Source organism: Pelecanus crispus, chromosome Z (assembly GCF_030463565.1).
Source record: "Pelecanus crispus isolate bPelCri1 chromosome Z, bPelCri1.pri, whole genome shotgun sequence".
Classification (NCBI taxonomy): Eukaryota; Metazoa; Chordata; class Aves; order Pelecaniformes; family Pelecanidae; genus Pelecanus; species Pelecanus crispus.
Genome location: NC_134676.1, coordinates 20,934,005 through 20,950,233, shown reverse-complemented (window position 1 = coordinate 20,950,233; position 16,229 = coordinate 20,934,005). Strand labels below are relative to the sequence as shown.

Below are 16,229 nucleotides of genomic sequence, written 5' to 3'. Positions count from 1 at the left end.
GAAGCTGGGATCTTGCTGCTATTTGTATTTAAGAAATGGCAATGTTCCCTTGTTGCATTTAAGATGCTAACACAGCATTCCTGTAGGACCAGGGGACCTTCACCTTCCATTCTGACAAGGAATTCTATTCCTTCCAGGATGAAATCCCTATATCATAAGTGCAGAAAAGTCATCTTCTTTCCTTTTTGTCACCCCACACCTACCTCCTGTGGAACTTCACTCGTAAATTTATTTAATGCAAACAGAACCAACTGACTGTTTGCATTTATTATCCTGCCCAATGGAGCAAAAGCCAAGGTTTTCTTGGCTTAGGTGTTCAGGTACTTAAAATAATAGCATTCTTCATGGAAAAGTGCAATAAAATGGAACAGAAATAAAACCAAGAGGGTTCTGGAGAAGTTTCTAAACATCAGTAAAATGTGGCTGAGAAGGCTGTGTTTCTGTGGAAAGAAGGGTGAAGGGAGGAGTTTAACTACACTTAAGAGCTCAGTACAACATGACCTCCTATTACAAGTTCTCAGATATTTCCATAGAAGGTATTATACTTGAAGAGGGGAAAAGATAAGCTGTTCACTATAAACACACAGTAGTTTTCCATTCTATTGTGTTTCTGACTGCACTCATCTGAAATCACTGGAATTGCAAAGAAACCAGCAGAGAAAAGTAAATTTTATTTTTTATTCTTGCACAGTTTTTTTATGGTGTTTTCTGTGCTTTCATATTTTTCACAAGAGCACAGTATTACAATTTGGAAACTAGATGAAAGTTTCCAAAGACAAGAGGCAAATCTTCTGCCAGGTAGAAAATCAGTTTGATTCCCCTATACAGATTCCAGACAATTGTATCTGCTCGTGTCTGTGCCCATCAAAGAACACAGAAACTGGCAAAGGACAGTCTGGTAGATGTGTCCAGTCTTTCTCATTTATCTGGGGGAAGCTTCTTCTCCTATTACCTTCATGGAGAGCCCTGAGCCAACCATTGCTAATTGTGTTTGGTGTAAAGGTGAGAGAGCTTGTCCCTATGCAGTGGACACTACAAAGATTTTTTTCACATGCTGCTCTGAAAACTTCAGGCACTCCTCCCACTCTGCAACTCCAGTAGCAGAAGAGGTGTTATTATATAGCATGTATAGGCATTCTGCAGCCCCATATCTACTTTCTCTACAGCCAAATAGATGCCCATAGATAGGTGCCAGTCTATGGCCTCATTACCACCACCAGCAGCTACATCAGTGTGGGATAAGTTGCTGGAGAACTCCTTAAAATGGATGTCATGAATCTGGAGACTAGCATAGCAGCACACCTCATTATGTCATTAATAGTTTCAATAGTAAATGTATTCATCAATTTTAATGATACTCCCCCTTTTCTGTAGGACACCTTTGCACTGGGCTGCAGCAGCAGGGAAAGCTGACTGTGTGCAGACACTGCTGGAGCTGGGGATAGACAGCAGCCCCCGAGACATCAATGAAAACACTCCTCTGACATATGCAATGTACTGTGGGCACACGGCATGCATCAAGCTGCTGTCTCAGGAGAGCAGGTAATGCAAAAGTTCGCATCTTGTTCACATGTTGCCACTGACTAGAAAACAAATTTATTGCTTTTTGTATGCTACTGAAGGGTTTGAGCCCTGGGTGATGTCTCCTCGATTCAATAGTCAGTTTAAGCTTTCCACCAAAATAGCGATGTTAGAATTAGTCATCTACTGAAGACTCATCACTGCGGTTGCAATGCTAGTCTGCCGATCAGCAGAGGGTTCTGAACCAAGAAGATGTGAGTATAGCTGTTGTTCAGTCACGTTTGTGCAGAAAATTTATCTTACAGAATAATTTCAGCCCTCAGATACATGCCTTCCACTTCTCTGAAATCTCTATGCACTAGCTGTGTGTTCATGTAATCAGACAGAGGGATAGACTGAACACAAAAGCAGCTTTGCCAGATGGATAACAAAACAAATTTTAAGTTTTCATCCTCAGGGTAGGGGTTTGGGAGTGTTTTCCTAGCCTTCTTTAGTTCTCTACCTTGATTGTCTCTTCTTATTCTGAGTTTTTTTCTGTTAAAAAGTATAATTCCTTTACCATTGCTTATGATATTTCTCTCTCTTTGTATTTCTCATGTTTCAGAAGCTGTCACTTAATTCATTTCAGTTCTCCAACTTTGGTAAATCAGCATACACTTACAAAGACACACCACGTTTTTTTCTGCTTCTCCCTCCTTTACAGTCAGCAGTTAGTATTATTTCCTGTATTACAAACTGTGAGACATGGGTAACATTACCTCTCCTCCTCCTGCTCCTCCTCCTCCTCCTCCTCCTCCTCCTCCTCCTCCTCCTCCTCCTCCTCCTGAGCTCTGCCTGTTGCAGTAGGTCTGAAATGTTGATTAGTAAAAATCTCATCTAAAAGCCACTACATCAATACCACTGTAGGTAATAATCTTGGTAAGAGCTTCTGAAACTGTCCTGGACCTCTTTAGTACAGGCAAGGCAAGGCAAGGGGAAGGGGAAAAAAGGAGAAAGGGAAAGAGAAAGGGAAAGAAGGAATGGTGAACTAATGCCTTTGTTACAGTGTTAGCAATGACTGTGCTATTGGAAATACCATTTTCCTAATATGACATAATACAAGACCACTTGGTTTTAAAGATCCCATTTCTTCTTGTTATTATTGGGTCTTGCCTCACCATTAAGAATAATGATTCTGCAGCTGGTAGATGCTGAAGCCAGAAAAGTTTGTTTGGTCTTTTTCCTAATAGCTGCAGTGAGCCTACTTTAAGATGACTGTAAGGCAATGAACTCCATAAGAAAGAGTGAAGTAACACGGTATCATTTTCAGTCTTCATTAATTACAAATTTTCTGCCCCCTTGAACTACCCCTGTAAATATATCTGAACAGTATACACCCCATTTCATGGGCTAACACAGGCAGTATTTTTTTCATTATTTGACAATAATGACATCACATTTTGATTTGTACTTCCGGTAGATCTGAGCCAGTTCATCAGTTTCCCTCCCAGAACAACAGACTCCTAAAGAAAGAAGGACGATTCAGTATGCTTAACCATATCTTCTCTTGCAAAAAGAAGAAAGATGATCAGAAAACCAGCCAGAATGAGAGAAGCAGAGACCGATATCCTAGAGAAGAGACCTCAGAAGTAGATGACATCATCACCACTTTTGATTGCATTATGGACACAAACTGCAAAGACATTCCAGATGAGTGTGTGACCACCACTGACTTTAAAAGAAGGAGCACAGACACAAAGTACCTCATACCAGAAAAGAAGCAACCAGAGTGTCAGGGGCTTCTTCCCATCAGAACCCAGAGCCTCCCCCCAATCACTGCAGGCAATTCCTTCCTAACTGTTTCCCAGAGCACAATGTCAAGCTTCTCCTCCAGCACCAGCACCCACCATTTTGCACACAAGTCTCAAAAGAGTAGGAGTGAACACAACTTGCTGGACCACAGAAGCAGCTGCCAGGCTATGTTGCATGATCCCTGGAACACAGACTCTAACCAGCTACTCTCCTACAAAGTCCGTGCTGGGACTCCTTCAGACAAATTGATAAATGGCTTAAATGCTGATAGATCTCACCATGTGCTTTTGTGCCCTCCCCGCCTTCCCTCACTTCCCAGTTCTCCAACAGGTAATTTCTTTCTTCTTTATCCCCCAAATCTCTACTGACATGGCAAGCTGTATCAGAAAAAATAGGTAAGTCTGACCTATGACATTTCTATTTCTTGAATATCTTTTTTCAGTTTCTTCTCCCTGTATGTAGTAGCAATCACAGATAGCATATGGACAGGACATCAGCTGACAACTGAAGCAAGGTGCTTAGGTGTGGGAAATAAGAGATTTAAGTAGGTGTGATGAGCAAGCAAAAGTGCAGGTTAGTTAGGAAGCACGTAAGGTACCTAAGCAAGGTAAGTACCTCCAGATTATATATGTGCTTTCTGAACTGCATGTTAACACCCACTGCCACGCCTAGTGTCTTGTGTCTGTGTTTAGTCCTGGAACTAGATGTGCAAGGGAACAGTACTGCACTCAAATCTCTAACTGTGCTGACAGCCTCTTCTGGATCCAACCAGGTAAGTCTACATGTGCCATGCTGGACGGCTCTGCACCATAGCACTTCCCCCTTACAGACATATTCTGACTCCAGGCTGTAGTGTCACCCCTTCCTACTCCTCCCACCCTAAGTGCCAGCATTTTGGTCTAATGTGCTGTTCTTACGGTTTCTCCAAAGCTGAATTCAGGTTGCTAAATTTACAGAGATGGAGTAAATGTTTTTATGTTGTGGTTTGGAAATTGTAATGCAACAGTAATGAAGCAGAGCATCAGAATTCTGAAGTAAACTCGAAACCAGGGTTTGGCAGGATTTGGGATCTAGTACTTTGACTCACATCCATGTTTAGATGAATCTGGCTGGCTGGCCTGCATACTGGAGTTTACTTCAACATATCAGTGTCTCCAACTTCATCTCCTTTGGGATTAGTCCCATGACAAAATTAAACACATCTAGCATGCCTTCCAACCACTGTAATATCCAACTGAAAATGAAGCAAGCAAAAGCAATCCCCAAACTTAACCAGTACACCATTACAAGGAGTAAACATTACACAATAAATTAATCTACCCTCACTCCAACAGACACAAGCCATTATCCTCCAGTGGAAAGAGCAGTGAACAGAAACCCTGTGTGAGAAGAACCCTCAGTTAGGTCACTATCTGAGCTTGCATGATAGTGTAAACTGTACTAACTCCTAAGCAAAGGGATTTATAAAATAGCAAATCTTTGTTCATATTCCTAATAATGAGAGCAGACACAGCAATTTCAGAATGACAGGTCATTCTGTGTTGTGCAAATAAAGGCTGGAAATAGTTTTGCAGGGTAAAAAAAGAGCTATTCAAAAAGTTCCACTTCCTGAACATCAGGCCATGCTCCTGAAAGCTTGATAGACCTGGTCTATAGATGTCACTACTTTTTTACTGTGCACTCCAGCTATTCACTCAACCATACAAACCCCAAACTCCACATGGCTAGCAAGGATTGCTCCAGCACAACTCTTTCTACACTGAAGTCTGCAAGGTTCAGCTCACATGTGGAAGACAAGAAAACCTGCAGGGCTTCTTTACAACCTAAATATAATAGCATATAGTGAGGCTGAGATATTTGAGATCATTCACGTTGACAGTAGGAGGAGGAATGAACTCAAACTGGATAAACCAAACCTGAGGACAACATTTCTTGGTAGAATTAGCTAGATGAGGAATACATTTGATGTGGAAGTAAATACCATGTTATTTAAAAATGTGATTATACATTTTTCTTAAGACTGTAGAATATTATACAGTTAAATCCTTGTTTGCTCTGGACAGGATGACAGGTGATTTTCTATGAACATCTTATGACAAAAAGCTGCAACCAACTGAATCAGGATGGACTCTGTGCATCCACTCTGCTCCATGATCTGCACAGGGACTTAGCATAGGACCAGCAGTCTACATGCATGAATGAGGGCAAAATCATATCAGTTATGGGAAATCTTCTAATTCATAGAATCATAGAATCACAGAATGCTTTGGGTTGGAAGGGACCTTTAGAGGTCATCCAGCCCAACCCCCCTGCAGTGAGCAGGGACAGCTTTAACCAGATCAGGGTGCTCAGAGCCCCGTCCAACCTGACCTGGAATGTTTCCAGGGATGGGGCCTCCACTGCCTCTCTGGGCAACCTGCTAATTGTTACAACAGGAGCTGTCTTTGCATGTCCAAAGGAAGAGTAAGTCGTTTTATCTCTGACAGTTTATTATCTCCTTCAGAGGAAAAAAAGCCTGACTCTGCTTTTAGCCCAGTTCTCTGTGTACCATCTGCCTTTAACAAAACTTTCCAACAATAAAAAGATTCCTGTAGCTGGCAAAAAGGACTTCCACTGAAGCATGTGAATTAAAAGCTTGTAAGGAGGCAGAGAGTGTCTGACAGGAATATATTGCACAACGCAATACTGTCTAACATTTCTTCATGATAAAAAGATCTGCTTATCCCTCTTCATGCCTATGTGTGTGGTTTAAATCTGTCTGCCCCTGTAATTAAAGCCACCCGACTTGCTGTGAATTAGAACTGCATTTACTGTATGAGCTCCAGGGCTTCCAGGTCTCCAGTGCACTGTGCCTGCAGGACTTAGAGGGATCAGAAGCAAAGTAAACCTGGCTCCAGCCCAGCCAGCAGTGCTGTGCAGGCAGCTCTCTCTGAGGAAAGGTATTTCCTTGTTGTTTTTTTTCTGCAGGAGGCCTAGCTGAGGGGAAAAAACAACATCTGGTCTTTGAAGGACACTGAAGTGTTAACACTCCATTTCTCAAGTCATGACCATGGGGGCTACATGTAACTTCCTAGTCACTGAATAAGCAGGGTAGGATTACGGGTACCAATAATCTAGGAGAACTCAATTTGAAAATTATTTTCTCAGCTGACACACAGTGTTGATTGTCTTCCATGGCCATGCCTTTTATTAAAGTCAGAGCTAATTTTTGTGCTTACTGTTGCTAAGGCAGCTGGCACATAGATGGGGATTTTTGGAGGTTTTTTTTGTTCTGTTTTCTCTGCTCCTGGAAATGAACGATGAGTCAATTCACTAGCTGAGCCTTAGCACTTATACAAAGGGGAGAGGTTGCTGTGGGTAGCAATGAGACTTACCTTACTATCATGCCACTGGGTTCTCTCAGAGTGATTATTTTGTCTTGCCCTCCGCTGGGAAGAGCAAAGATAGACTATACCAAAAACTACTGTCAATACTGCAAGAGTGCTTGCCAGCCACAGTGCTGAGCTGGTATCCATGATCTGAAGCATTTTATATTTATGAGCTTTGCAACCATCTCTTGTCACAAAATGTACTGCCATCTACTTTCCATAGGGAAAATGGTGAAAGTAGAGAAATTCCAAGTGAAATGGGTAAAAGGAAGCCTGCCTCAAATGTAAGGCAGCTCTTAGCGCCCTCTAACCAGCTGGAGCATCCTTCTATCACCCACTCATCTTTTAGATTACTAAACTTCCAGGTCTAAGGCAATACTTTATTACAGGTTTTATTACAGCAGCCCAGTACCTTCTATTTGCTTGAACAGGTAATGTAAAAAATAGGTGATTCTTAACCTTATGTTGGTATAAGCAGTATGGTATAGTCCAACAGGAAGCACTTCTTGGCCAGGAAAGAGTAGAGCAAAGCTGATCAGTGTGACTGTTTCTTTCTCAAACTGAACGACTGATTTACAGTGGGACATTCATCATAATATTTACAACTTTTCCACAAAACACACCACAACATGGTTGACCTACCTAAATGCAAAGGAAAATCAAAGCACAACCTGTAAAAAAAGTCAGTAAATGAAATGCAGAACAGTCCTGCATTTTATAATGAAATTGCCTCCTTTCCATTTCATTCAAAAATAAATGCCATTATAAATACGCTGTTGAGGATGACAAAGATGATGTCTTAAAGAATGAAAAACTTTTTTCTCTGGTGTTACATGGAGCAGATAGAAAGGAAGAGCAGAAGAATACTTCCACTTGATGCCAGAACTTTTAGACAACAAGGATTCTTTTCCAAGCATTCATATCAGTCTTGCAAACATGATTATACTTTGTACTCTTGTTTTGCTGCCAGGTATCCCCATTTATGAAATAAACATATCTCTTGATAGAAAAAACAACCTCCCAGAATCAGTGCCATAATGGTATATACATAATAAGCCACTAGTTCTCAGTATGAGCATCACTGAAATGAATATAACTCGAATTGCACTAATGGGAGCAGCAGGCTTGATTCTCTGCTATTTTGGAATTGATATATTTATTTCTTTGTGCACAGTGGATGCAATGTCTACAGAAGAAACTTACCTCCTTTTACATCCGCTTTTTGATTTTTAGTGTTAAAGACTAAAGAAAGACTAAAACATGGGAAAGGGAAAACAAAGTCCATTTCTGTTAGACACAGCTCATCCATAAGACATTCTTTATGCTTTAGCCCAATACACATCAGCTTTAGCCACAGAATGCAGTAGATTGATCCAATATCTCTCACCTGCCGTGGTCTTTGGACCAGAATCTTGCTCTGTGCTGAGCTGAGGGCTGCATTATAACATGGCGGTTTGTCTGATAAACACTTTAGCTCCTTCCACACAGAATCTATTTAGTCAGTAACATAGTTAGAGCAGTCTTGACAAGTACTGCACTGCACCTCTAGGAAACTGTTCCACAGCTATTTTCCTACAGCCTTACCTTGCACAGCCCAGCAATACATAGGTGTTTTCAAGTACCAACTACAAAGCCACAAAGGCAATTTACATCATTCCATTTCTTCCTATTGCTTAAGATGTCCTACTACATCCAGCCTGTGCCTCCCCTCATCTCTGCGTGCCAACAGAGCATACGCTTGCTCTGCAATGAGCTATGTTGCAATGCCATGCTGGATGAGCAGCTGTTTGGCACGACAACTCAAGACTCCTTACAAGGCTCATCTCAGATCTGGGGATAACAAAAAAGAAAACTTTGAGGGACTCAAACATCACAGAATACGATCAACTCAGGAAAAGGACCTGGGGAAAATGTTGATTTGGTGCTTGAGTTTCTACTTTTTAATAATATTTGATGTGTCATTTATGTAGTGAAATGCATTACATCATCTAACATATTGTCTTTTTTAATAGTACTACATGGAAGTTAACTTTAATCTTAGCCAGTGAAATGCCACAGTTAGCCAATGAACCTTTCATTTTCCAGTATCTATTCTTCTTGGTAAAAATGAAATTGCCATAAACATAGTTTTATAAAACTCAGTATCAGTTTATATCAGTTCTGCTATGTTTTCATCTGCAGCAAAACCCTCTCAAAGCTCATCTTTACCGCTGATAGACTTCCACCAGTCTCATTTTCCAACCAGCAGCTGAACTCCATTTGTGTTCTAGTACTTACAAAGGCTGAGAACCTATTAGAAAAGTTCGCAAACTAAAGCTTTGATTCTGAAATCAAATCCATCTAGTTGAATATTTCTACAAATTTAGTGTCCAAATATTCTTACATGGACCTAGCTATTGGACCGTGCCTGTTTTAAGACCAATTACTATATTATATGAGAGGCAGTGATAAGGGTACATATGAAGGTTATATTAAAACAGTCACTCTTTTTAATGAATGTAAAGAGAACAAAGCAACAGCTTTTTTCAGTCAGTGGTTTCTTATTATTACGTATTTCTGAGAATTACTAAGTAAGTTTTCTTTTTTTCTAGAAGCCAGGGATCTACAGTGCACCATATTATTTACAAATATTTTAATATGGTAACAGATTTTCTTTTTTTTTCACAGGTAAAAATTTTCAACAGATGTCCATAGACCAACCCAAAATAAATAATCTTACTCCTGTACGGAACAGCCTAGCTCCCATACCCAACCACTGTGCTCACAAAAGTAAGTACAGGCAAGTCTCAGTTACAGTATCATACTGTGTGCTTCCATCACTGGCATCTAAAGGCTTGTGAGAGGTTTCATGTTCCTTTTTGACAGCATCGTAGAATGGCTGAGGCTGGAAGGCACCTTTGGAGATTGTCTAGTCCAACATCCTGCCCATACAGAGGTCACCTACAGCAGGTTGCTCAGGATCACATCCAGTTGGGTTTTAAATACGTCTAAGGATGGGGACTACACAACTTCTCTGGGCAACCTGTTCCAGTGTTTGACCACCCTCAGAGTAAAAAAGTTTCTTCTTACTTATTTGTGCCCAGTGACTCTTTTCCCTTCATAGGACACCACTGAGAAGAGTCTGGCTCCCTCTTCATTACTCCTTCCAATCAGGCACTGATACATATTGACAAGATCCCCTGAGCTGCCTTCTCTTCTCAAAGCTGAACAGACCCAGCTCTTTCAGCCTCCCCTTTGAGGCTGGACACTCCAATCGCTTACTCATCTCCAGCGCCCTTCATTGGACTTGCTCCAGTGTGTCCATGTCTCTCTTGTACTGGAAGCCCCAGAACTGGACACAGCACTCCAGGTGTGTCTCAACAGCGCTGAGCAGAGGGGAAGGATCACCTCCCACAATCTGCTGGCAACGCTTTTCCTAATGCAGCCCCAGATGCTGTTGGCTATCTTTGCTGCAAAGGCACATTGCTGGCTCATGTTCAGCTTGTTGTCTCTCAGGGCCCTCAGGTCCCTTTCTGACAAGCTCCTTTTTACCTGTTTGATCCTCAGCATGTATTGGTGCAGGGAGCTACTCCTCCCCAGCTACAGGACTTTGCATTTCCCTTTGTAAGAGTCTTGTCCATCCATTTCTCCAGCCTGTCAAGGTCTCTCTGAAGGGCGGCACACGCATCTGCTGTATCAGCCACTCCTCGCAGTTTCATATCATTTGCAAACTTGCAGAAGGTGCACTCCGCTCCATCGTCCAAGTCACTAATGAAGATATTAAACAGTATTAGTGCCACTATCAACTCCTGGGGTATTCCACAAGTGACTAGCCCACCTCCAGCTGGACTCTGTGCTGCTGATCGAACCCTTTTCTCCAATGAGTTTCATCGAGTTGGCTTAGTAGAAGCAATGTATATCAACAGAAAGGAAATTTTGGTTCTACATTCGTTTTCCAGAGCAGAGGGTGACTGGAATTCTCACAGACACGAGTTTCACTCTCAATTGCATATTTCTGTATGACTTTGGTAGCTTTTCATAGGGGGCAGGACATGATGTAACATGGTGACATACAGGATGTAAAGAGATGGACGACAACACCCTAATGACTGCATGGCAGAGAAAGGATGGATATGTGAGATGAAAGCCAGGATAAGTAATAACTCTTCTGCAGACAGCATGAAAAATATCATTACACTGATTTTTGTGTCCTTTTGCTAGCAAAAATTAGAGGGAAGAGGATTAGAACAAGATCATCAGGTTTCCAAAAACACTGTCATTTTTGGAATGTTACACAGGTGAAAAAATGTTCTCTCTCTCTCTGTCTCAAGCACAGCGGATAGACTACCTTTTAGATGAGGATGGGAATCATTCATTTCTCTCATTCTAACAGCAACTGGTTTGGGTAGCTTCTCTAACACAGGAGCTAAAATAAAGGAATTGAGAGAGCAGCAGCCTTTTTTCCTCTGCACTTTCAGCCAGCTCCTCATTCCCAAGGCAGTAAGAAGCAAGGTCCTGAAGAGCAGGGAAAGCCTCACTCAGCTCCCACAGCCCTGGCAGAGTGTCAAGACTTAGTGAGTGTCCCAGGCCAGATCCAGCCAGCAAATGGGGTGTTCTTCACATACAAACAAAAGCCCTACTCCCAGCAATGTCCTGCCCTCACATTCTTGTGCTCCACTAAGCGCAAATCCCCCAATGTATTTTGGATGAGGATTTGCAGTTTACTATTTGTCATCCTGCAGATCAGCCAGGTCCTAAAGCACTCACATTTCAGAGCTAAATTTAAGATTCATTGCCTCTTATGATCTGAGTTTCAGAAGCAATTCTGCAGTTATAACAATATTACTAAAAACGAAACAGCAGAGGTAGCTTTATAGGGAACATCAGATTGGGTAGGGGAAATACAGAATCCTGCACTGTTGCTGCACAGTGAATAAGAGAGGAAGAAGAAAAGTGGACATAAGTGGGATACTGAGGTGGTATTCTCTGTCTGCTCAGAGGAAAGAAAATAACCTAATTGCTTTCAAAACCTCAGCTCCAAGTCTTCTATTTTTAAGCTTTCTACTAATGTTCTCTGTGTCTTCTAGTTAACACATAGTTGTAAGCAAAATCCTAAAAAAAATTATTTCATAATCACTGGTGTTCTTGTAGTAATTCATACAAACAGGATTTTAGTTCTAGTCTCATGCCAAAAACTGTGTTTTACAAATAAGATACAATTATCACAGTTAACAATCATGGTTTAACTAACACAGCACATTTATCCAGGTACCATTACTGCTTGAACATCAGTTCAAGTCAACAAAAGAAAAGCAAAGTTATTTGCAAAATAGATTACATTTCTTTTTTGTTAACACAAATGACACATTTGATCCTGGAGCTTTCCAAATAACTGTTTCAGAGCCAAGATTTCACTCACCCTCCATCCAGGCCTAAAAATATTACTGTTCTGGACACAGCCTTCACCCAGGCAAATAGCTCCAGCAACGAAGTTTGAATATAAACACTGGTGTTTCTTTAATATTTTCATTACACAAGATGTGTGTTAAAAACAGGCAACAAAGCCAGTGGAAAAAAAAGCAACCAGGGAGATAGAACAATAAAATAAGCATAAATTAGAAAGAGAACTGAAACTACTCAGAGATTAACAGAAAGAAGAAACATCTCCCAAAAAAGGAAGGGCAATGAAAAGAAAAAGGAAGAGATGCTTTAATCTCTAAGCAAAAGCATTTAAAAATACAAGTTAGAAAGAGGATAACAGGAATGAAAAAGTAGCTTAGGAAAAGAGTACTTGAGTGACTTTAAACCATAGTTTATAAACTCCCACCCTTCAGATGTTCCCAGGGCCAAAAAGGTCCCTTACGCGGCTTCTTGAGTAGCCTCAGCACAGCCTGGCATCTCAGCATCTCTGCTACTCTGCATACTGCTGCTCCACCCCAGCACACCCTTTCTATCCCACCACGCAACTCTCCCAAGGACCCCTGGAAAAAAGGCTTACTATCACACACCACTCACACAATGCCAGAATAATTTTCCAAACAAATATGGGACTTCTAGAGAACTCTCTGCTGCTTGCACTTCTTCATGTGGCTTAGAAGGTCTGAAGCCAGAGTGAGGTTATTACTTGTTGAACAACAATAACAACAACAAAAAGATCTTTTTCTGCAGGTCATTTAACAATATTTTCTGGGGATCAGTGGTTGCTTTTGCTGTTACTCATCATGATGTCCAGCATCAGGACTCCACAAAGCACCCTCCTCTGCAGAGGGCCACCATGGCCCACTGCTTGCAAAAGGAAGAGACTATAAGAGCCAGCCCTTCTGCTGGACTACATACTCCTTGGGCAATGCCTCCCTGACAGCTTTATTCTTGCCTCTGCAGCTTGTAATAGCAGCCACTTGAGAGTCACTACTGAGTGGAAAAGGCTCCCTCAATTAGTAGCTCTTATTGTATCACTAGGTCTTTGGTAGCTGACCGCCCTCTGAACGTGAAGCAGGGTTTCTGCTTGAACTTCTTCAATATATTTCTGACTCAGGCACAGTCTTTGTCCCCAGACACCTGCAGGACTGTTACTCCCCTAGCCAGTTATTCCCCATCTTACATTTGCACTTTCGGTGGTTTGGAATGTCTTTGTTTGTTTTCCCTAAGTGTAGTGGTTTGCATCTGCCTTTGCTGAGTTTTGTTTTGTTATCTGGATTTCTTACTGTTTCTCAAGGTCATTTTGCACTGTAAACCTGTTCTCCAGGAAATTACACCTTCAGTGCTTTTTTTTCATCAGGTGTGTGTCCACATTATAGTAATGGATCTACCTTATTTTTTTAAATGAAAATTTGTGACAAAGTTAATAATCCTTCCTCATTAAAACTACATAATTTCTCACTTCTGCATCCACTCTGACAGTGTTCCAGCTATTCTTTTTGATGCTGTTTGATGAGCAGGCAGACTTCACAGGTTCAAAGATTCACTTCTGAGAAACAGCAACTGTGGGCAAGATTTTAGGTATGTAGGATGTTTTAGGTTAACTGATTTTGAAATTCCTTAAGTCCTCTTTTCTTGTCTTTTTATTCTACAGTCCTCAAGAAACTCCATCTACAATTCTACCTATGAATTACTCAAGTGTGCTGAATGTTCAGTTTGGTTTGGGGATTTTTTTTAAGATCAAAATTGACTTGAAAGGTCAGGTTTATCACAGGTGCATTGACTGCAGTAGTTACTCAGTTCATACCAGTTGATTATGTGGTCTGCTATTTCTAATAAAAATCAGTTCATTTATCAGTTTATCCTCTATTAAAATGGTCCAAATCTAGATTAACTTCAGATGTATCTCTCAAATTACACAAGATTTTCATTGGGTTAAGAGAGAATACTCTTCTCCATTCCTCATTTCTGTAGAATTTCCCTGAACCTGCACCGGGATAATTTCTGCCAGAGGTTATGAAAAAGGAATAATCAAAGGGGCTGGCAGGCAAAATGCAAATATGAACACTCAGGTTTTCATTGGAGTTGAGTAGGAAATGGAATGATGACAGGCTGAGATGGTCACCTTTTCAGCAGATTGCTTTATAGCAGGATTCTTCCTGCATGTAAAGAACCAGGACACAAGCATGATACCAATCTGAGGACAAGTAGCTGGCTCAGAGAATGGTTTTTAATACCTGGCCACTAGGAAGCATTTGTGGTTAGTTTCAAAGGATGAAGTCAGCGAAATAGACAGAGAATCCCAATAACCTTCTGGAGGCTGCCATGACTAGCAAGATGAAACTCAAACTAGAACATCTCAGAGGAAAATATATTCATATATGAATATATGAATATATTCATCACAACAGATGCAGATGGAAGGAAATGATAGATGGAATGAGAATGCAACCAAGGAAAAATTAATGTGAAAAATTGCAAGGAAGATTCTGTAGCCAAAACAGAGATGGTGTTAACTCCAGTAGGGAATTCTTCATATGGTTAAACCGAAAAACCCACACTGTTTTTATACAAAGAGCTTGTGAATAAAATGGAGAATTAAATGAAAATAAGAGAATGCAATTCACAATAAATTCCAAGGCAGAGAAAAATAGGTCTACAATTAAGGTTTTGAATTCTCCTTTTAAAAAATCAGAAAATTAGTTAGTGAATTGTCTGAATGAAGGAGCTTGAGAATTTCAATTTAGAGAAGATACAGAACAATATTAACTTTAAAGCACAAACAATGTTACACTACTGAGTGTGAGATGGAGATTAAGGATGACCTAAGTCCATAGTTTCTTACAAGACTACTGACACACACGAGATATACAACAGCTGTGCCTCTTGTGTTTCAGTGTGGGTCTTAGCGTGCTACAGGCTAATGGGCCACTTTTGTGACCTGTGACTTGCAGAGCATGTGTGCACGCATCTTCATGACTGACTGTGTCTCGAGCAACCCAGACAGTGTCCCACATTCTTCCATTTCATCTTCCTAAGATTTCGATCAGAATTTACCCTGGGTAATACAGCATCCTCTCACAATGGTTTTGTTAAAAATAATATACTCCCATGGAACATTTCTGTTTCAGTCAGGCTGTGGTTTTTGATGAAAAAATGTGCTGTGGAAATGTCTCCAAACAGACCAAGTCTCCTTCAGACAAAATATAGATTCTCTGCTTATCAAAGGTAAACCTTTGAACTTATCAAGTCTTACTGATAACCAAACACAAAGTAAATTGCTTAACACCGGAGTTGTTTTCTTCAGTTGAAGATTAGCCCTGCCGGGATTCAGCAATTTTTTACTCATATTTTGGTCACATTTTTCAAATGCAGGTTTGAGTACACACAATACAAGACAAAAAAACAACAGTTCAAAGTAGCAAACTCATTTGTAAAAATGTCATGCTTTTCACTTTCTGTGCACTCTTTCTCTCTTTTTCTTTTTCCTCTAGTTCAGCTACCACCTCAGGGTGCTAAGAAGTTTAAGTCCCTGCCTTTAAATTCCCTAAGGACTGGTGCAGTTAGTCTCCCACCAGCCCCAACCTCCAGATCCCAGAAAAGGGGACATATTCAGAGTCATTTGCTCTATTCTCTCTTGCCTGGTCTATCAGGAGAGCCTCTGAAACCAAGCCGTGTTCTACCTGCTATCCCAAGCCAGAAGAAATCTAACCCTGCAGAAGAGCCTGAGAAATCTCTCACCAAACCAGACACTGAAAATTAACTCATTACACTGGCCTCAATCAGTAGAAATATATCAAAGAGCTTGTTACAACATAACTATACAGCAAAATCTCATTAATTTGCACTAATGATGCTCTTGTGAACTGGAGTGTAAATGAACAAAAACCAAGAAAGGGTAGCACATCACAAAAGCTGCACTGTGTATTTATATAGGCATTTTCATTATAGTTTTCATTTATGATGAAATTACTAAATCAATATTTAATGTGCTGTGAATCTATTTTGTGAATGGAATCCTCATAACATGCAATCTTGTTGCAGCAATGTGCTGTTAAGCCTTTCATAGAAAACAGGAACAAAGAGTAAGACTTTCTGCATGATTTAAAAGTCAGAATTAGGGAAACATAAACTGACAGGGATTCTCTGTAG

General features: G+C 40.7%; 1 protein-coding gene across 1 annotated transcript in view; it reads left to right on the top strand.

The window, feature by feature from the left end:
* Positions 1-15,840, top strand: part of ANKRD55 (ankyrin repeat domain 55) — a 46,172-nt gene extending 30,332 nt beyond the window's left edge. Inside the window, exons 8-12 of the mRNA XM_075727039.1 lie at positions 1,375-1,542; positions 2,365-2,367; positions 2,981-3,642; positions 9,348-9,449; positions 15,572-15,840. Coding sequence (XP_075583154.1) covers positions 1,375-1,542; positions 2,365-2,367; positions 2,981-3,642; positions 9,348-9,449; positions 15,572-15,840 — 1,204 coding nt within the window. The remainder of the gene's footprint in view (positions 1-1,374; positions 1,543-2,364; positions 2,368-2,980; positions 3,643-9,347; positions 9,450-15,571) is intronic.
* The last annotated feature ends 389 nt before the right edge of the window (positions 15,841-16,229 follow it).